We start from the raw sequence: 21,302 nt of genomic DNA, 5'->3' as shown, positions 1-21,302 counted from the left end.
ATAGACTGTGTAGTCTTCTATTGGAGTTGTACTGTTGGTCTTGATCATGATGATAGTTTAATGCTGTGCTGCGCTGTGCCGTATTGTGCCATATTGTGCTGTACTGTACTGTGCGGTGCTGTGCCATGATGTGGTGTACTGCACTGTGCTGTGCTGAATGGACTGCATAGGTGAGTGGGACAGGTCTCTGAACGAACTGCAGAAGATGCTGATTGTCCGATCAATCCGGCCAGACCGCGTCACACTGTGTTCCACGACGTTCATCATCAACAACCTTGGTGTGAAGTAAGCAATGGCCTGGTACTAGTGGTACATGTATGCAGTGTCATAGCTTGTAGCATGGTCTGCTGCTAGTGCTATGCAGTATCATAGCTTGACCACCGATTGGGTGACTTGCATACATGGTATTGTGATGGGTATGGGGTGGTAACCACGTGTTGTTCCCAGACTGTCTGAACTAAGGGTGTATAATTATAATCAGGAAGCCCTGCAGTAGGTACACTGCTGCCTAGTGAATTCCATTGTGTGACTTACATGTTGTGCCGCTTGTGTTACATGTTGTGCGTTGTGACCGCCGTGACCTAGCTACATGTACAAGCGCATGTGGCTGAGGACAACAGGAACTTAGCCGGGGTGGTGTTGGTCTGCTCAATACCACTGCAAATGTGTGGAATTGTCCTGATCTATCCTTCTATTCATCTGACTAGGTAGTATCATGTCATGCCATGTATGATGTGCCTGCCGGTCTGTTTGTGACACAGGTTCACTGAGCCACCGGTTTTGGACATGAAGAGTGTGGTCGAGGACTCCACAACACGCACACCTCTCATTTTCGTCCTCTCATCTGGTGTGGTAAGTAGCTACAAAGTACAGTTAGGAACCGCTGCTTCAGCTTTGCAGCATGTACAAACAGCTCAGGCAGCCGTGTGTAAATGTATTGTGTATGACAGAGCTATGGCTATAGACAAAGCAGAACAATTGTTACCTCTGGGATTTGTGCACGAAACCCATCATATTTGGACATTACGCCATAATAGATAACATTCAGCCTTTCTTTCACAGAGCAGCCGGTTTTAATGCATGGGGTCGTGGTTTTCGTTTGATCTGAGTGGAGAGGTTGATGGACGCGGAGGTGAACCACGATGGCATCTCCTACCCGCCGAGCTGAGCCGACCTAGATGGAGGCGGGACAGGTGAGGCGGCGGAGGTGGCGACTGTGCGAAGTCTGGTGGACCAGAGAGGATGTTGAGCAACGATTTCTTGGGAGGCTCTTGAGAAGCGGTTTCCTGGCGGCGAGTGGACATCGGCATGTCTGTGGATTCTCGAAATTATAATCCAATCTGCCTCGAGGAAAAAGGATGAGAAAAAGAGAAGAAACAGATGAGAAGGAGTTATACAGCAACTATCCACGACTGTAACAAGATGATAAACAGTCAGAAAGTTGGAAGGCTGTTGGTTTGCGCACTGGAGATGTGTTAGAGCTAAGTCTCGGGTCGCTGAATGTCTCAGTAGCCTGTCAGTTTTGTGCCCTATTATCGCACTTTCTGACTGTCTATCATCTTGTAACAGTCGTGGATAATTGCTGCATAACTCCTTCTCATGTGTTTTCTTCTCTTTTTTTACATTTATTACTGGCTCAGTATCCGAGTTTAAAAAGGATGAGACCACGATTTTTACACTTCGTATCCAGACCCTGATCTCTCAGTTCCAATTTTTCACTTTGTGCCGGAACTTGTCTTGGGGGCCTTCTGTAAATACCGATATTTATTTAGAAACGAAAACTAGTCGTTTCTCTTCAACCCCCTCCCCCCCCCCCCCCCCCCCACCTGAGAAACGAACACATACACATGCTACATAGTATCGATATTTTTGTCTTTTTGTCTGGACATGCTCACGCATGCAAAATGTACATCGATATTTTCGAGAAACGAACAGGCGCTCAACCCCCTCCCCCCTAAACGACTACCGGTAGTTTTCGTTTCTAAATAAAATCTATATTAAATTTTACGGATGGCCCCTTAGTGTGTATTTGATATCAGTAATGTCTTCATGTTTGCTTGCTGTGTTTGTAGGACCCTACCAATGAGCTGATTCAACTCGCTACGTCACTGGGAATGCTGGACCACTTTGATTCCCTGTCTCTGGGACAGGGACAGGCACCGATAGCTACACGCATGCTGCAAAAGGGTGTCAAGCAGGTACAGCCAGAGGAATACTCTACAGTGGGATGCATACAGCCACAATGTACATTGCTTAGGCTGCTTACGCCGGAGTAAGACAGCCACAGTGTACTGGCTGCTTTTATAGACGACATGCTTACTTGACTGTGTGTGCGTGCGTGTATGTGTGTGCGTGCGTGTGTGTGTGTGTGCACCTCTTTCTTGCGAGACACTAAGACCTGCTCTGATAACTGTCCTCATGTGTTTTGAAACTTTTGATACGCAAGAAGAATCATAGCCAAACATGGCTAAGGCCTCTCTGGCAGCTCTTGCAACTGACTCTCTTCACTCAGAAACAGAGAAGTTCAGGGGTATCTGACTGCTGGGAAGAGCAGCACTATATGCGTAATATCGTCCCTTGGCACCAGCCGCTGCTGCCATGCTTCAGATCTACTCTGACAGATGCAGCTTGCTGACCAGTGCTGGGTGATGTGCTGGCCTATTGCTTTCCTACTCCAGGGCAACTGGGTGTTCTTGGCCAACTGTCATTTGTCATTGAGCTGGATGCCACAGTTGGATAAGATTGTTGAGCAGCTCCAGGTACGCTAGTAGTAGTACGGATTTGTCTCATTTGATATTGGTGTGCAGGGAGCCTTGCAAAAAGGGAAGAAATCTTGCCGTCTGTTCAGCATGCACAACTATCAGTACAGTAGATCCTCTCTCAAATCTGCATCTGTAATGACTGCGTTCACACACACACAAACACTCAAGACAACGGGTTGAGGTTGTGCAAGAATACAATTGTGGGAAGAGGATAAGTAAAAGAGCAACCAAGATGCCGCATGCTAGTTTTGACGTATCATACAGACAAAATGCATGACGTACTATTCACCTGTTTGCACATGAGCATCATAATTATCACCTCCTCTACTACGCTTGGGGAGCGGCAGTGGCAGCTTTCTAAGAGGCAGCTGTTCCCAACAGGTAATGACCCCGTCCGGGCTCAGTGCTGTTTGCTGTTGCTCTGGGTTTGTTGTGTTGCAGGTTCAAGATGCTCACCCAGACTTCCGACTCTGGCTAAGCAGCACGCCGCATCCACAGTTTCCTATTTCCATTCTGCAAGTGGGCATCAAGATGACAACCGAACCTCCAAAAGTAAGTGCTGCTATTCTCTTCAGGCCTGGATACACATTCACATGCAGGGGGTAGGCGTATGAACTACTTCAGAAGTAGTGCTATAACTATTATCAATTGGTAGTGATGTGCACTGAGCCTGTCTTCTCTTGTTTTCTGTTGTCTTGTTTGACTGGCAGGGTCTGAAGGCCAACATGAAGCGTTTGTATGGACTTGTCACAGAAGACACTTTCTACCGGTGCAGAAAACGCACCAAGTACCAAGCACTGCTGTTTGGACTCTGCTTCTTTCACAGTGTGCTCATTGAGCGCAGAAAGTTCCTCATGCTGGGCTGGAATGTCATCTATGGCTTCAACAACTCTGACTATGAGGTTTGTGTGTGTGTGTGTGTGTGTGTGTGTGTGTGTGTGTGTGTGCGTGCGTGCGTGCGTGGGTTTATGTGTGTGTGTGTGTGTGTATGTGTGTGTGTGTGTGTGTGTGTGTGTGTGTGTGTGTGTGTGTGTGTGTGTGTGTGTGTGTGTGTGTGTGTGTGTGTGTGTGTGTGTGTGTGTGTGTGTGTGTGTGCATGCGTGTGTGCATGCGTGTGCATGCGCATGTGTGTGTGTACATGCATGTGTATGTACATGCATGTGCGTGTACATGCATGTACGTGTGCTTGCATGTGCGTGTGTGTATGGGGGGGGGGGGGGGGGGGGGCATGTGGGGGTACATGTGTCTGCACACAACTATGTTTCAATCTAGATGTATTCTGGTGACGCTTCAGTACCAAGGTCTCGAAAAGCTTGGTCTTGATTGAGTTTTCTCCATTTGCAAACATCTGCAACTTTGGAGTTATGATAAACTGATGTGGCAATGATGGAATGAATGTGGTGAAGTGGAAATACAAAGATTTACCTAACACGCAGATAAGATGCGAGGCTTTTGAAAGCAACACGAGTATGCTCCTCTGTTGATGTATGTGTATGTGCATGTGTGTGTACGTGGATGCATGCGTGTTTGTGCGTATGTGTGTGTTTTCTGTGAAGGTGTCGGAGAGCCTGATCAGTATCTACCTTGATGAGTACGATGAAACACCATGGGATGCACTCAAGTACTTGGTAAGCCGAAGTTGCCAAGGAAGCAATGCCAACGTGACCACGATAGCATACGCCAGGAATGTCAAGTCTTCTTCGGCATCTATTGCACAATTGATGTTATACTGTGCATGAAAGGGCATGTGTCAATGTTTAAGTCAGTGGCAGGGTGGAGAGGTAGAAGGGTCATGTTATGGCACTGTTCGGATCAGTGTGACCTATGTGACATGCACTGACTGTTGCTATGGTGTCCTGGTGGCTGGTGTCATGTACGGATTAGTGTGCCCTATGTGACATGTGCACTGACTGTTGCCATGGTGTCCAGGTGGCTGGTGTCATGTACGGCGGTCATGTGACTGATGACATTGACCGACGTCTGCTGACAACCTACATCAACGACACCTTCCAGGACAAGGCTGTTGAGAAGCCATTCTATCTGTAAGCCTGTCGCAAGTTATACTATCACTACACGTACTGATTTGTCAAGTAGTACGGAGTGAGATGTATTGTAGGCAGCTTGCCTATGTGACTTTCACGTCATTCACAATGAGTCAGTAGTGTGTGCATGTTATTCATGATGCGTGAGTGGTCTTCTTATCATCTAGGCCAAAGAAGTAGCTAGCTCTGGCCCAACTGATAAACCTGTCAGTTGGGTAGGCCTGCCATCGGTTGTTTTGAACCCAAGCACCGCATTGCACCAAGATCCTTTTTCTTCGTATCTTGTCTATAATCTGTGCAGAAACAAATCCTGCTTACTGTTGTTCAGGTAATTTCCAATGAAACATCCTCGCTAAGAAGCGTCATAGCAGGATTTGAAACATAATACGCACCGTTAACCTGGGTCACAGCCCATATCTTGTTTGGAGATTTATCAACATCAATGTTTTTTTGCTTCTGGTACCTTGTGGCTACAGCCTGTCCAGCCTGCCAACGTACTACATTCCGAAGGAAGGTGAACTTGATGACTACAAGGTGAGAGCGGCATTGCAATTTCACCGAGTGTGGGACTTTGCGATGGCTTGATTATGATAACTGAGGCTTCTTTCAAACTTCTGTGGAGATAAAAATGGAACGGGAGGCTTGCGAAGCCTTGTTTTCAGCTTTCCCGACTGTTGAATGATATGATCTGAAAATCAAAGATTACATCTTATTGGCATGTTTCCATGCTAAAATAGAGAGATTTTACTTCGTGTCCTTGATCTCGTTCAGGATTACATCAACGGTTTGCCAAATGTTGACCATCCAGAGGCATTTGGCCAACATCCCAACGCAGACATTGCCAGCCAGATCATTGAGACAAGGTGCGTACAGAACGGTATTGTCTTCAGTATGTGTAACATGTCGGCAGCGTTATCAAGGAGATTCAGACACTACCGATTTCTGTTTGTTGCAGGGATGAAGACTGAAGACTGTAGGACGACCGGTTGCCGAACTGTCCCTCAAATCGATATGGAAGGGAATGATTCACTAGCGCAAGCTGGATATAGTGGGTTCTCACACATCATGAACTCTTGTTGGTGCCAACCTGTTTTCTTTGCAGCTTCTTTAGTGTGATAAGCGCAATCAATAAGCCGCCAAGCTGAATCCACATTTATGTATACAGTAAAACCTGTCAAGGCGACCACTCGGATAAGGCGACCACCTGTTCTAGAAGACCACTGAAAGAAGCACCAAGGGATGCTATTTCCAGTCAAATGACCCTGGATAAGGAGACCACCTGGTCACTGAGACCACGTTTTCGAATTCCCTTGAGCGGCGGTCGTCTTAGACAGTTTTCACTGTACTTTATTCAAGCAATGTAAGACGGTGGAGACAATGTGTCTTCTTTCGTGTGTACGGTTATAATATGCAGACAGAATGTATTGTAGGGATGTTGCTCTTGGTCGTCCTTCTCTACAGGAATCTCTTGGGCACACTGTTGTCTCTGCGACCGCAAGTATCCGATGGAGATGGAGAGAGCCAGGAAGACAAGGCAAGTTGACTACTGCACACTGAATGCCTTTCGTCTCTTTTGCAGTTCTTCCTTGAATAAGCTTCGATCACAATGCCAGGCTTGGTTTAAATAGTTTAAATACATACCGTATTATCTCTACTGTATTATCTCTAATATAAGCACGGTCCTTTATTTTTTCAATGTACCTCCGCCCCGTGCTATTAATGGAGACGTTCCTTTATTGGAGACTGTTCCATTATTATTTCAACCTCATTTCAGAGGCATGTTGCCATGCCAAATTCATGTATGACACACACATTTCAGGGGTTTTTTGCCGGTACAGATAATGAATTTACACAGTGTGCTTATAATGGAGACTGAGCACTTTATTTTTTGAATGCAGCCCCAAGGTGTTCTATTATTGGAGACGTGCTATTATTGGAGACTGTGCTTATATTAGAGATAATACTGTATGCCTATTGGACCCATGTATGCACGCATTGCACGGGCTTAATCTTTTGTTCCTTGGAGGTTCTTTTTCAAACAAGCTGTCTCCAGAGTTTGCGCTGTGAACTATATTAGTTGGAGGAAAGGACAGCTTGCTGCGGTGTACGCCTATCAACTAACTAGCTAGCCAACTAGTTCCCCATCATAATACGAGTGCAACCAACTCAATTAAGTATCGCAAGAGCACCCTGCCACCTGGAGCATTTCATGGTCATGTCTTGGAGGTGGGGCGAATGCCGATCAGTCCTGTCTCTAGGTCATATGACACATACCGTATATTCTCTATTATAAGCACAGGTCTCCATTACTAGCACAGTCTCTAATACTAGCACACTGTGAGCACCTTTCGAAACATTATAAGCACAGTCTCTATTATTAGCACGGTCTTGGTGGAAATCAATGCTGCATGCATGATATCCAGCATGTATTTCTTCTTGCTCTCTATGGATGTATTGGTTGAAAAAATATAAGCACGGTCTCCAATATAAGCGCGGTCTCCAATAAAAGCGGTGTTGAAAATATATAAGCACGGCGCTTATAATAGAGAATATACGGTATGTTGTGGACACACTTGTACGTTGTGCAGCGAATCCGCACCCATTACAATAACACCTTCGGATGGCAGTGAGATCCACACGAATAGTGAGCTGGGGTCGGGTATTGTGTAACCCTAGTACACTCCGGTTCTTACAGCCTGTAACCTTAGTTGCACTCTGTGGTGTAATAAGTAACATCATGACAGAACTCTATCCCTGGGCATAGCATTGTCTGGGCCTGCAACTCTTTCCGTTAGGGGAGATGTAGTGTAATGAGTAGCATCATGACAGAACTCTATCCCTAGGCATATCAATGTCTGTCTCCAGGTTTCTCCTTCCTACTCCCTACACTCACTCGCATTGATCTAACGTGTGTACTCGTATAAGAACCGCAGCCTGCCTGCTGTACCATTGACTCATGCATTCATGTATCGCTGGACTTGCTGGCTGCGCATCACTAACCCTTCCCCTTCTATGGCACAGTCCCCGCATGCACTGAACGCAGTACTCGGGTGCGCGTGCGTATTCATGTCTGAGTGCACTGCCCTTGGGCTCCATCTATACATGGCATCCCGTACTGGGCACGCTGCTTCCGGTCGCTGCTGTGTGCACGCAGCACCGCCGTCCATTCCGCTCTCGGTCTTCTCTACACAGCGATTCCTGTGTAGGGACCTCTTCGTTTCTGCGCTCCTTACAGTTAGTTGTGCTTTTCCGTGTCCGATAATGTTCCCCCTTTTGCAATAAACAGTCAGGCGAAACTACTCTAAGTAGCCACCGCTACATGGCGCAGTGAACAGGATCAGGGATAACAAAATAACATTGATCCGCAACGAACCTGGTCTGCAACTTCAGGATCTAGGATGGCTCGCGTTCGACAACGCCGGCGATCGCGATAAATCTCAGGAAGTGGAGACGAAACTCTCGGCGTACGTCACGCCCGTGTCCAACGTCGTCCACGGACGAACGATGTTCGAACGCGACACACAGTCGCCATCCGAGACCGTGGACGAGTCACTTCTGCATCGTCTCTACGGCGGCGCGGACAACGGCGACTTCAAGGACGCTCGCGATGGCCGCATCCGCGATCGCTTCACGACACGCCACTGCAAGCCAACAGCTCACTGCAACGGCTCACTGCAACAGCTTACTGCAACGGCTTACTGCAACGGCTTACTGCAACGGCGTACTGCAACGGCTCACTGCAACGGCCCACTGCAACGGCTCACTGCAACAGCTTACTGCAACGGCTTACTGCAACGGCTTACTGCAACGGCGTACTGCAACGGCTCACTGCAACGGCCCACTGCAACGGCTTACTGCAACAGCTTACTGCAACAGCTTACTGCAACAGCTCACTGCAACGGCTCACTGCAACAGCTTACTGCAACGGCTTACTGCAACCTGCAACGGCTTACTGCAACGGCTCACTGCAACGGCCCACTGCAACGGCTTACTGCAACAGCTTACTGCAACGGCTTACTGCAACAGCTCACTGCAACGGCTCACTGCAACAGCTCACTGCAACCGCTTACTGTAACGGCTCACTGCAACGGCTCACTGCAACGGCTTACTGCAACGGCTTACTGCAACGGCTTACTGCAACCTGCAACGGCTTACTGCAACGGCTCACTGCAACGGCCCACTGCAACGGCTCACTGCAACGGCTTACTGCAACGGCTTACTGCAACGGCTGACTGCAACAGCTTACTGCAACGGCTCACTGCAACACCTCATGGCTACTCCCGCCGCAGCCCAAAGCCACCAAGCGGTGGAGAAACTCCTGTGGCGAGCCAAAACGGCATGCCTGCAGCCGCCGAGCCCAACACAAGTGCCACCTCCACTACCTGTTCAAGTCGCACAGCCATCGCACCGGAGCGGCTCATCTCGACCATGTGAACATGGACCTGCAACTCTTTCCGTTAGGGGAGATGTGGTGTAATAAGTAACATCATGACAGAACTCTATCCCTGGGCATAGCATTGTCTGGGCCTGCAACTCTTTCCGTTAGGGGAGATGTAGTGTAATGAGTAGCATCATGACAGAACTCTATCCCTAGGCATATCAATGTCTGTCTCCAGGTTTCTCCTTCCTACTCCCTACACTCACTCGCATTGATCTAACGTGTGTACTCGTATAAGAACCGCAGCCTGCCTGCTGTACCATTGACTCATGCATTCATGTATCGCTGGACTTGCTGGCTGCGCATCACTAACCCTTCCCCTTCTATGGCACAGTCCCCGCATGCACTGAACGCAGTACTCGGGTGCGCGTGCGTATTCATGTCTGAGTGCACTGCCCTTGGGCTCCATCTATACATGGCATCCCGTACTGGGCACGCTGCTTCCGGTCGCTGCTGTGTGCACGCAGCACCGCCGTCCATTCCGCTCTCGGTCTTCTTTACTCAGTGATTCCCGATTGGAACCACCTCTTCGTTTCTGCTCTCCTTACAGTTGGTTGTGCTTTTCCGTGTCCGATAATGTTCCCCCTTTTGCAATAAACAGTCAGGCGAAACTACTCTAAGTAGCTACCGCTACACACTCGGCCTTCTGATTTCATTTACCAGGCTGTAAATCAAGGCATGGCGCTTGAGAGAGAAAGAGGAAGCATGTTGGCGGTACTTCTAAGTACTGTCATAGTACTCTCTCTTCATTGGTGTCCTTTCTTTTGCGTATGCAGGTCCTTTCCCTAGCAGCAGATGTCCTTAAGCGTATTCCAGAGAACATCGATTATGAAGCAACTCTCAAGCTCCTTGCCGACGACCCTGCTCCACTCAATGTCGTATTGCTGCAAGAGGTACGGTGCGATGGGCTAGTGTATTCTGGGTTTTTTCTCTGTCATTTCAAGTAGGAACTTGGTCAACGTTTTGGTTCTTAGATATTGGAAGGCTGTGGGCCCGACCATGTGGGTATACAGTGGAGATTGGATATAAGGACACCCCTTCGGAAGTTTTCAAATAGCGATTACATGTGTATCCGATCTGTCAAAACCGGATCTTTGAAAAGGACTTTCTATGACTTGGGCAACCGAATCTGGCTCATAGAAGGACATCACACTCAGCTATTTCCTGTTGGCTATTGACTCTTTGTATTTCTAACAGCATTTTGTCATTCCACGGGTTCTTTGCAAAAATATGTCGATGATTTCTGTTTGGGAAATCACACGGTTGCCAATGTTCAGCCTCCTATTTTCTTTAAAACTGGGGCAATAATCTGGCTAATTCATAGGTGAACCATGAACTGTACTGTTTGTGTGCATTTTAGATTCAGCGCTACAATGCATTGCTGGATGTGATCCGAACGTCATTGGTGGATCTACAGAAGGGAATCAAAGGCTTGGTAGTGATGTCATCAGATTTAGAGCAAGTCTTGATCTGTATGAGTGAAGGAAAGGTGCCACCACTCTGGGAGAAGGTATGCGTTATCCGTATCAAGTCCCCAGTTGCCATTATACCTACATGTATGCTGTGCCAATTCACATCTCCTGTGCTTTTCTCTTGTATGCTTACCCCTCTTTATGCGCCTAAAACCAAGATTTCAATCATGTCACTATGGGAGTCACTCCAAGATTCACCTTCCATGTGACATTCATTGGTGTGCATACCCGGCATCAACTCTCTGTCCATCATCTGTGTGTTTTGATCACTATACTGTTCATGCTTTGCTGTGTTTACTCCCGGTCAACAGGCATACCCGTCTCACAAGCCACTGGGATCGTGGACACGAGACCTAGTGGCGCGCGTGGAGCAGTTTGCCAAGTGGGCCGAGACCGGCCACCAGCCAATCATATTCTGGATGTCTGGCTTCACGTTCCCGACTGGATTCCTCACCGCTATCCTCCAGACTTGCGCTCGAAGGAACAATGTATGACTGTGTGTAATGTGTATATCAGACCATTCTACTAGCACATGTACACACAGCTGTGTAAAGTGCGGTGGATGTAATGAGGTGGGGGTGCATGTGTGTGTGAACTGGCAGCATGTGTGTAGGTTTTAGCACTAACCCCTGTATAGTGTTGTGGTCTTTGAGATTGTAATGATTACGAGCAGTGGACTGAATCTAGCTGGGTGTTTCCGTGCACATGTTCTGCTTCGGTACAGGTATCCGTTGACTCACTGCAGTGGGAATTCAATGTATCCACACTGGATGACAGCAACATTGTTGAGACGCCCAAGGTAACGTGAGATGCAAGCATATAGCACACGGGATGGTTGCTATATGGTCAGCTCTTTAACACACGTACTTCTATTGTTTTGTGCTACACTGTACATCAACACTACTTCTGCTGCTGCTGTGACTGTTGCTGCTGCTGTCGCCGCTGTTGCTATCGCGCTGCCACTACTGCTGCCCGTGCTGCTGCTGCTGCTGCTGCTGCTGCTGCTGCTGCTGCTGCTGCTGCTGTATTATTGTGAGTGTCACTGCTCACAAGAGCCATAGCCCATCAAATGCCTGTAGTCACCCGAGTGCTTCTGGTCACACGGAGATCTGTCAAGTTTTTCTGCACTACAAATGTTTTCTTAGCAGCATCGTGTGCAGTGGTACGTGCTGGTAGCAGTTTTAAATAAGGTATGCATTGTCCACTACTGTGTTGTTGCTACAGGATGGTGTCTGGGTGAAAGGCTTGTATTTGGAAGGAGCTGGCTGGGATAAGCGGAACTCACATTTGGTTGAAGCGAATCCCATGATGTTGGTCAACCCAGTTCCGACCATTCACTTCAACCCGATAGAAGCCAGAAAGAAACCACTCAAAGGTACAGTATTGTAGAATTCTGCTGTCACGCCAACTTTTTTGTCTTTGCATATGCGTATTTTCAGCCGTTTCTCCGTGCCTCGGATCTTAGCTACATAATTATTCCTGTCCTCTTTTCTCTACAGGAATGTACTTCTGTCCATGCTACTACTATTCCAACCGTACGGGGACCAGTGGCCGGCCATCCTTCATCGTTGGTGTCGAGATGAAATCCGGGCAACACCCGTCCGAGCACTGGGTCAAGCGTGGCACTGCGTTGCTAATGAGTCTGGACTACTAAGTACACTGTTACACTGCAAGACATTTCGCCGCCGCCGGTGTGACTTGATCCTGCACTGTTACACTGCAAGACATTTCGCCGCCGCCGGTGTGACTTGATCCTGCACTGTTACACTGCAAGACATTTCGCCGCCGCCGGTGTGACTTGATCCTGCACTGTTACACTGCAAGACATTTCGCCGCCGCCGGTGTGACTTGATCCTGCACTGTTACACTGCAAGACATTTCGCCGCCGGTGTGACTTGATCCTGCACTGTTACACTGCAAGACATTTCGCCGCCGCCGGTGTGACTTGATCCTGCACTGTTACACTGCAAGACATTTCGCCGCCGGTGTGACTTGATCCTGCACTGTTACACTGCAAGACATTTCGCCGCCGGTGTGACTTGATCCTGCACTGTTACACTGCAAGACATTTCGCCGCCGGTGTGACTTGATCCTGCACTGTTACACTGCAAGACATTTCGCCGCCGCCGGTGTTACTTGATCCTGCGCCGCTCTGCTCATTGTACTGTACTTGTCTCATATTCAATCATTTCCTGCATGGCACGTCAATATTGCGTTGTTAACGTTTTTTTTTTTTCTTCCATGGCTTTGAACTGTGTACGCATGACTTTCTCGGTTTTCCATGAGAGATGATGCGTTGACTATTGATTTTTGCACATTCCTTGTATGTCCAAAAGTTGTGGTAGAGGTGCCATGTTGTTGCTGTCTTGGTCAAGCATCAGTTTACCTGCCCTGGTCTCTCTGCACAAACTGCGCCCTATAAATTTAGAAATTCGCTTGTGCCGATAATTCATATAACTGTAGAATTTCCATGAAGTTATTTAGATGCATACCTGTATTCAGGTACCGTGAAACCTATTGTCAAATTATCTCTAGCTCTATTTTTCATTTGGAAAAGTATTTTATGTCCTGCGAGAAAAATGGATGAACAATTAATTGATGCGCTCAATTCTGCTTGCTTTAAAATTGAATGTGTGTACACTTATCTGCACTGTACTACTCTAGCTGTGCGTATGCAATTACAGTTGCGCTCACTGAAATCCGACCCAACGTGCAAAGCTGGCGCCCTCAGCTTCCACGGCCCTTGACGCCCTGGAAGTTGAATGAATGCAGCTGGACGTACACATGTACGAATACAATGATGTAAATCGGAACTGGTCCAGGGCGTCAGCTTTGCACTTTGGGTCGGATTTCAGTGAGCGCAACTGTACATGTGCAGATTTCGCAGTATGCAACCAAGATGATATATTAGGCCATCGGTACCTGAACTGACAGCTGGCCTGTCGTGCCCAAACCAACAACTCCTTGTACACTGAACTTAGGTGCACCTGACACCTTGAAGAAGCATCTTTGTCCATGAAATTAAAAAGTCCATGCTCATGCATCATGCTCTGTCCCTCCCTCCACAACATGGCAAATGAACACCAAAGCGTGCCTTCAGCCTTCAGCATAATAATTATGTTCACTGACCCTCTGGGCGTTGTACTGCACTTTGTTTAGCTATTCCTGCAAACACACTACAATTTAGGAGCATTTCAGCGACCTCTTTTTGCTATTACCCCTTTATACAGTAGTATACTAGTATAGTACATTACGACCAGGGAGTCCTACCAAAACATGGTTCTGGTAGGACTCGCTGGTTACGACACACCCACTAGTACCAGGTTCATAATATAATGATTCTGCACAACTCACATCAATGCAGCGGTGTTTTGCAGAAATTACCATAGTATGAACCAGGCGTACATGCATATCCTAGGACTCAGCACACACTACCACCGCGGCCACTTTTTAAATAATTTCAACATACTGTTTTGACTAGAAGGTAGGATTCTTTTGAATAGAATGATAGAGTAGAAAATTCAGGGGTTGTTATAAGTGTGGCTATATGCCTGGACAGACCAGCAGCCCAGACATGAAGACGTTTGAAGAAAAGGGGAATCCAGTCACCGAAGGTTTAGTAAGCGTCGTTGAAGGGGTAGAGAGGATGAGCAGCATCACGTGGGATTTCAGATCCGTCAGCCAGCTGTACACGTGCACACACACATACACACACACACACATACACACACACACACACACACACAGTTCAAGTACAGCGCAAGGATAAACGTGCACACAGGGCGAGGCTAACACCACTATCACCAGCAAACAGAAATGGTGCATGATGTCCACTCTCTGCTCAGAGTTGAATCACCAGAGATGGCTTACAGCCAACACAATAGAAGCACGGCTTTGACAAGAACTCAAACATGGATATAGCAGGAGATACTGTAAGACATGTTATTATAACGAGTCGCAAATTTAACGATTGTCCAAAATTCATAGGTTAACGAGAAGATATGTTAACGATCTTGCAGTATTCTGCCATATCCACACACAGCATATATGAAGCAGTACGGCCACAACGGATTTTATTATAACGGAGAAATGTCATCCGTTAAAACGTTAGATTTGCTTCCTCGTTATATATACATGTCTTACAGTAGATAGACATTGTACCATATACTAGTAGTACTGTTGACCAGCCCTTGTCGATGTTCTACCTGTGAAGCGACTTCAGTATACTCGTCAACCTTTGGTGTTGAACTGATGCATATACTGCTGTACGCAACACGTGCCAATGAAGGGACTCAAGTGGCTGGAACTGTGCACTGCACAATCCAGTTCGTAAGTCTGACCTTTCCCACTTGATTGCATCACTGTACATCTCACTTCACGTCACAGTCTGGAACTAATCAACAGTACTGTACAGTACAGTACAGTACAGTACAGTACTAGTACCCACATTCAGCTCAGTACGCCAACGTCCTAAAGTCAGTCTGAAAACCGGAGGGGGGATTCATTGTTTACGTCATCATTCGTCACCCGCAACTCAAGTCTTGCTGCATCCACACAACCTGTGATAGCAGTTCCACTGTACCTAATTCGTCTTACCTTGAGTTTGGGTTCGCATGCACGCCATGGGCGGTTGAATGATGCAAGCTGAACCATATCTTCCTCAGATAACTCAAAGTCAAACACCTACAAAACGGCCGAGAGAGAGAGAGAGAGAGAGAGAGAGAGAGAGAGAGAGAGAGAGAGAGAGATAGAGAGAGAGAGAGAGAGAGAGAGAGAGAGAGAGAGAGAGAGAGAGAGAGAGGAGAAGAAGAAGAAACCAGAATCCCATGAACTGAAGGACATAACAAAGAGTCTCTGAAGAGATGAGCATGCACAATGATATACTCCGAGTTCCTTCATTCCTTTCCATATAGTGTAGGCATAAATTCGCCCACATGCTGTACCTGAACCTATGCACACGGCATACAAAATGCCAGGACTTTCTTCCTTTCCATGCACACGCCCGTCGCAAGAGAAGCACGCAAATCTGCAAATGCACTGGATGTGCACCCACAGATTGCACCCCCCCCCCCCCCACACACACACGCACGCACACAGTACAGCCGTGCACTTAGTCATCAACAAGTACAACCTGCTGACTCACATTGAAGTTGGCTCTAATGCGGTCAGCGTTGACACTCTTAGGAATGACAGCAACGCCTCTCTCCAGCTGGAAGCGGATCAACACCTGTGCACTCGTCTTGCTGTACTTGTCAGCAATAGCCTTCAGATTGGCATCGTCCAAAAGTTTTGGGTCTTCGGGCTTGGCCCATGGACGGTCACCAGAGCCGAGGGGACTGTACGCGGTGAAGACAATGTTCAGTTTGCGTGCAGCAGCCAACAGCTGTTCCTGGTTGAGATAGGGGTGACACTCGCACTGGTTCACGGCTGGCTTGATTGTTCCCTTCTCATACACCTATATAGGGGAGGGGGGCAGATAAAGCAAAAATTGACTTCTGAAATGCTGGTGCGCAACATTTATACCGGTATCAGTCTAGTGCCTTACGGCATGTACATGTAGCTCTTCCAATAACTGTGAAGACACACCACTCTTCGTTACTACACTGTTTTTTGTTTTGTTTCTGTTGTTTGTTTTTCTCGGTTTTCAAACAATTATTTCACATGTGTCGTTTCCAGAGTGAAGCCTGCACAAATAACCATCTACTCGTGATTTCTTTTCCGATGTAGATCTACTTATACCATGTGTTACGTTACATAATCTCTACAATAGGACTTCACAGTTAACTTTGTGCATGTCTGTCATGTGACCAATCTACAATATACCTCGTTCATTTGACGTGAGTTGAAATTGGACAAGCCAATGTGACGAACAAGGCCATCGTTGACAGCCTTCTCCATCTCACCCCACGATTCCATGTAGTGGGTGTCAGCATAGCGAACAGTACCATCCTCATTGCGAGGGAACAGAACCTCTCCACGCTCAAAACCATGTGGCCAGTGGATCAAATACAAATCCAAATAATCCAGCTGCAAATCACTGAGGGTTTTCTGAAGTGCAGGTCTGACGTCTTGAGCAGCATGAAAAGTGTTCCACAATTTGGAGGTAATAAAGAGCTCCTCGCGCTTCACAACTCCGCTGTCAAACAGTCCCTTCAAAGCCTCTCCAATTTCCTTCTCGTTACCGTAAATCTGTGCACAATCGATGTGGCGAACACCAGCCTCGACTCCCACACGAATTGCAGCCGCCACCTCACCTGGCTTGCTTTTCCAAGTTCCAAGACCAACTATTGGGATCTTAGCACCAGTATGCAGTGTGGCATGGGTGCCATTGAAGGCATCGCCTCGCTCAAGCTTCCACGGCATGGTGATATTTGGTGGAGAAATGAAAGTAGAAGAGATAACAAAAAGAAGAAAAATTTGGAACAAGTCTTGAAAAGCCAGATTGTCCACGTGTCGTTACTTGCACAAGGCCAAGGTCGAACTGAACGCACCCGTACCCGGGTACCGGGTACCCGTACACCCGCCTAGCGATAGAGCTTGGTATTATTGCGCAGTCATTGTGACCGCTACCTCGAGTAGAGGGTGCAACTGCACACAGACTCAGTCGAGTCATGCATGGTCCATCCACGAGCAGGCGCTAGCGCCTGCTCGTGGATGGACCATGCATGACTCGACTGAGTCTGTGTGCAGTTGCACCCTCTACTCGAGGTAGCGGTCACAATGACTGCGCAATAATACCAAGCTGCTTGCAAGCGCTTGGTCAAATCAGCTTGATCGAGCTGACGGAGTGGTCGATGACGGTACGTTTGGAACAGGGAGCTCCGGATCCGGAGTTGTGTATAGACAACTCGATCCCTGGTTTGGAACACTCGTAAAATGTGTCACTGCCACTGCCACTTGTCAGAGAAGGAGCGTAGCGCAGCTAGGGTGATGTGTCATAATCAAGACTTGATGAGTGAGAAACAACGAATTGTCCAGTCCCCCAACCTACGCAGTCATTCGACTCGCAGTCATGGCAAAATCGTTTCGGATCATCGAATCATAGCGGTTAAAGAAAACTAAAACGTGCAGCAAGAGAGAGAGAGCAGCTAGCAGGCCGTCAGCGAGTTCTGTGGGAACTTGTAAGTCATTTGCCCTAACCTCTCAACTCTAGTCTCCGTGTAACACACTGCCACTGGCTGAGAAGGACTTTACCTGGCCAAGAGTAGATCTGCTAATGGTACTACACTGTCACTTGACGATATGGCTGAAGGCTCAGTGATGATGATGGTGGTCCTGGTCTGCAGCACCCTGCATGTACTACCCGGGATGCACCGCGCTATTGCAGCTGCATCGCATGGACCAGGAGAGGCTGAGCCGGTGTGGACCCGGAAGGGAGCAGCATGGCCGGGCAGCGGTAGCAACTCTCCCAGCGTAACGGTCGGACCGTTTCAGACCGTCTTCAACCATTCGTCACAAGCATGCAATGAAAACGACTTTCCAGACACGTCCGCCAGAGCGTTCCGTGATCGTGATGGGAATATACAGGTATTGGGTCTGTCCACACCCTGATTTACTGGAACGTCATTGCTACCAACTCATCCATGGGTACCAAACCAAACTTCTGAGTGGAGAATTGTGTCCCCCCCCCCCCCATACAGAGACATACTGTAAAAGCCATATATATAACAGTTAACGAGGAGAAATCTGTCTTTAAAATAGAAATCGTTATACAGAAATCGATACATATACTGTCCTATTGAGCGTTGAGAATAAGTGAGAATCGTTATCTTTGGTACACGTAAACCAGTCAATTTCGGGAAATTGTTATATATGCGCCTCGTTAGAATAATGGCTTTTACAGTACACACACACACACACACAACACTCCCCCCCCCCCCCCCCCCCAACACACACACACAACACCCTCTCTAGAGCTTCAAGCAGCTCTTCCTGCCGCCCTCAAAGCCCAAGCCAAAGGGTTCTCTTCTTTCTCATCCTATCCACAGTACGTCTCAAGCTCTTTCCATTTTCTCCCGCCGGCATTCTTATCCCAATCCTGGCACTTAACTCACACGTACACGGCTAGCTATCTCACTGTGTTTCAGTCTCCTGTCCATTGTGCTAATGCCGCCAGATCATAGCAGTCAACTCACTGTCCAGCCATCGCCTAATCAGCACAATGTTGAATCCGGATAACGCCACCATGGTGCGTGACTGTCACCAGCCACTAATGACCAGTGGCTTCAACGCAGATCCATCTCAGTTCGATGACCAGCTGTGGATCCAGGCGGTTTACACAGCAGACGGGAAGACTATCCATGCTATCGTCCACGATGAGTTTCACGGTGAACGACACAATGTTTCCGGACTGTGCCCGACTCACGTAAGTTGTTGATAAGCCATCAGAAATGGCAGAAACTTGTTAGCCATCAGAAATGGCAGAAACCTGTTAGCCATCAGAAATGGCAGAAACTTGTTAGCCATCAGAAATGGCAGAAACTTGTTGAACTCATAACAATACCGTATTTTCCGGAGTATAAGCCGCACCCCATTTTTTGCCACGAAACACAGACATCCACCCTATTTATCACCGTCAATTTGATCATCGGAGTATAGAGCTGCACCCCCTTTTTTGAGTGTTCAAAGTGCAGCTTATACTCCGGAAAATATGGTACATGCACATCATGTGGTGCAGATCTACATCCATCTCTGATGCATGTGTATGACCACAAAAAAAGATACGTGTGGAGCTGTCGTGTGAGGAGCACGAGTACTCAGCATTGAACAGCCACTAGCAATGTGTGGCATGGAATCAAGCTCTAGCTGTTGACAAGTTAGCTTCACGTACACATGCGTGGTGGAAGTGCTTAGTTTAAAAGTCAAAGTCGGGGCAATATTATTCAATGCAAGTGTTTTTCTTCCAGCTGGGCGTGTTGGCACTAAATACCACACATGCGCGTCTCACAGTGTGCCGTGTGCTTCTATGCACAGATCATGGATGACTGCTGGTATTGCACTCTCCTTGGCGCTGTCAGCTATGATGCAGGCAAGACCTTCCAGCTGCATCCGCTTGAAGAGCGTATTGTTGCTGCACTTCCACAGACATACCCACAGGTGAGAGAGCTATAAAAGTAGTTGAGATTTAGCTTGCAAAATCCAGAGTTGCTGGCTTGTTATTGTGAACAATAAATCGGGAGCATTTAATGAAATATGCCATACACTGCTGAAGAGAAGATAGTGAGCCGAAGTGCTGACATTCAATTTTAGTGTTGTGTATCGGTTTTATTGGAGTGACGTACCCGTGTTAGCGAATTTCAACAAGTCGCAGTGTTCTGCAATTGTAGGTGATGCGCTGTTTCCCCATTTCAATGAACAGTTGCCACCCACATGCACACATGCAAAACATGTACTCCTGAGTGTTTTCTCCTGGGTATGTGTGTCAGTCACTGCTAATGTGAGTTCTGTTCTAGTAGTTTGACATGATCATCAGCGATACGAGCAATACCCACTGTACATGTACATGCACTGCTGGTTCTGTGCAGGGAATGGGTCATCGGGTAGGCCTGGCCCAGAACACCGGCATTGTGCGCAATCCCAACGACGGTATGTTCTACTTCATGGCATTGCGCTCACAGTCACTGTACGGCAACAAGACTAGCAAGGAGGAGACGGCACCAGATGGAATGTGCGTGTTTCGCACCAACAACGTGTCAGACCCTACCTCTTGGTATGCTTGGGATGGTGCTGGTTACAATGCTAAGATGGTCAACCCGTACACTCTGCAAAAGTCCGGGGGTGATCCGAACCAACACATCTGCCATATCATACCGCAACGAGACAACTCCCTCCGCTTCTCCTTGTATTTCAGCACGTTCTATAATAAGTTTATGCTCGTCGGCACATGCCATTGTGACCTGTCTAGTCCCTCCACACCACAATGTGTCCCAGAGGGCATTGGTAAGCATGCACACATGCACTCGCACACGAATCATGAAAGGTACAGAGACCCAGCGCATCCGACGCAGGCTTTCTGCTTCGCCCTTTCTGACAATCTGATCACGTGGAGTGATCCGTTCTACATCATGAACGTGACCAGCATACAGACATGGAGCACACACCACAGCGATGGCACCAGTGGCCAGTGGTATCCAGCTTTAGTGGATGCAACGCAGCCAGGTTATAATCTGGATCGGGTCGGCGAGTCGGCGTACTTATTCTTTGTCTACTTTCATCCCAAAGTCAAGGACTACGGAAAGTCTAGAGATTTGTGGAGAGCATCGGTGAAATTCTCAAAGTGACTGTGCATAAGGTTAACTATTATTTTCACTGTGCTGAAGGTATCTGCACGTGCGACCTTGTCTTTGAATCTTTAAAATCATGTACAGAACAATAATGCGCCCAAATCATTACCATGGCTGCCATCGATCCAGGTTCAGGTTCTTTCAACCTTGCTTCGCATCAAGATTGTTAGCAGCATAACCCATGCTATGCATGTTATGGTCACCACCTGCATGTACCTAGCAAGATAAAAATACCCATCATCCATTCAGACTTTATTCGAAGGATCCTCCAAAAGTAAATGGATATTTATCAGGGGAGTTTCCTG

The 21,302-nt window shown here is 47.6% G+C and overlaps 3 protein-coding genes across 4 annotated transcripts in view; 2 read left to right on the top strand and 1 right to left on the bottom strand.

Annotated features, from left to right (window-relative positions):
- Positions 1 to 13,358, top strand: part of LOC135805702 (dynein axonemal heavy chain 2-like) — a 78,054-nt gene extending 64,696 nt beyond the window's left edge. For both annotated transcript variants that reach the window (XM_065319788.1, XM_065319789.1), the window contains 17 exons: positions 171 to 285; positions 762 to 852; positions 2,073 to 2,198; positions 2,679 to 2,759; positions 3,204 to 3,314; positions 3,473 to 3,664; positions 4,319 to 4,390; positions 4,692 to 4,804; positions 5,281 to 5,338; positions 5,576 to 5,667; positions 6,266 to 6,338; positions 10,019 to 10,135; positions 10,603 to 10,752; positions 11,026 to 11,202; positions 11,439 to 11,513; positions 11,939 to 12,089; positions 12,214 to 13,358. In XM_065319788.1, coding sequence (XP_065175860.1) covers positions 171 to 285; positions 762 to 852; positions 2,073 to 2,198; positions 2,679 to 2,759; positions 3,204 to 3,314; positions 3,473 to 3,664; positions 4,319 to 4,390; positions 4,692 to 4,804; positions 5,281 to 5,338; positions 5,576 to 5,667; positions 6,266 to 6,338; positions 10,019 to 10,135; positions 10,603 to 10,752; positions 11,026 to 11,202; positions 11,439 to 11,513; positions 11,939 to 12,089; positions 12,214 to 12,368 — 1,949 coding nt within the window. In that variant the 3' untranslated portion in view covers positions 12,369 to 13,358. The remainder of the gene's footprint in view (positions 1 to 170; positions 286 to 761; positions 853 to 2,072; positions 2,199 to 2,678; positions 2,760 to 3,203; positions 3,315 to 3,472; positions 3,665 to 4,318; positions 4,391 to 4,691; positions 4,805 to 5,280; positions 5,339 to 5,575; positions 5,668 to 6,265; positions 6,339 to 10,018; positions 10,136 to 10,602; positions 10,753 to 11,025; positions 11,203 to 11,438; positions 11,514 to 11,938; positions 12,090 to 12,213) is intronic.
- An 800-nt stretch (positions 13,359 to 14,158) lies between these two features.
- Positions 14,159 to 17,206, bottom strand: LOC135805704 (aldo-keto reductase family 1 member A1-like). The gene is made up of 4 exons (XM_065319791.1): positions 16,538 to 17,206; positions 15,858 to 16,169; positions 15,311 to 15,397; positions 14,159 to 14,399 (listed from the first exon to the last, which is right to left on the bottom strand). The coding sequence occupies exons 1-4, from the start codon at positions 17,075 to 17,077 to the stop codon at positions 14,331 to 14,333; spliced, it is 1,008 nt and encodes a 335-aa protein (XP_065175863.1). The 5' UTR covers positions 17,078 to 17,206; the 3' UTR covers positions 14,159 to 14,330.
- Positions 17,207 to 17,451: 245 nt separating this feature from the next.
- LOC135805703 (uncharacterized) lies at positions 17,452 to 21,142 on the top strand. The gene is made up of 4 exons (XM_065319790.1): positions 17,452 to 18,241; positions 18,831 to 19,079; positions 19,688 to 19,810; positions 20,239 to 21,142. The coding sequence occupies exons 1-4, from the start codon at positions 17,957 to 17,959 to the stop codon at positions 20,992 to 20,994; spliced, it is 1,413 nt and encodes a 470-aa protein (XP_065175862.1). The 5' UTR covers positions 17,452 to 17,956; the 3' UTR covers positions 20,995 to 21,142.
- Positions 21,143 to 21,302: the final 160 nt, after the last annotated feature.

The sequence above is a fragment of the Sycon ciliatum genome, chromosome 1 (assembly GCF_964019385.1).
Source record: "Sycon ciliatum chromosome 1, ocSycCili1.1, whole genome shotgun sequence".
Lineage (NCBI taxonomy): Eukaryota > Metazoa > Porifera > Calcarea > Leucosolenida > Sycettidae > Sycon > Sycon ciliatum.
The sequence above is the reverse complement of the archived record's forward strand: the minus strand, read 5'-3'. Positions and strand labels throughout refer to the sequence as shown.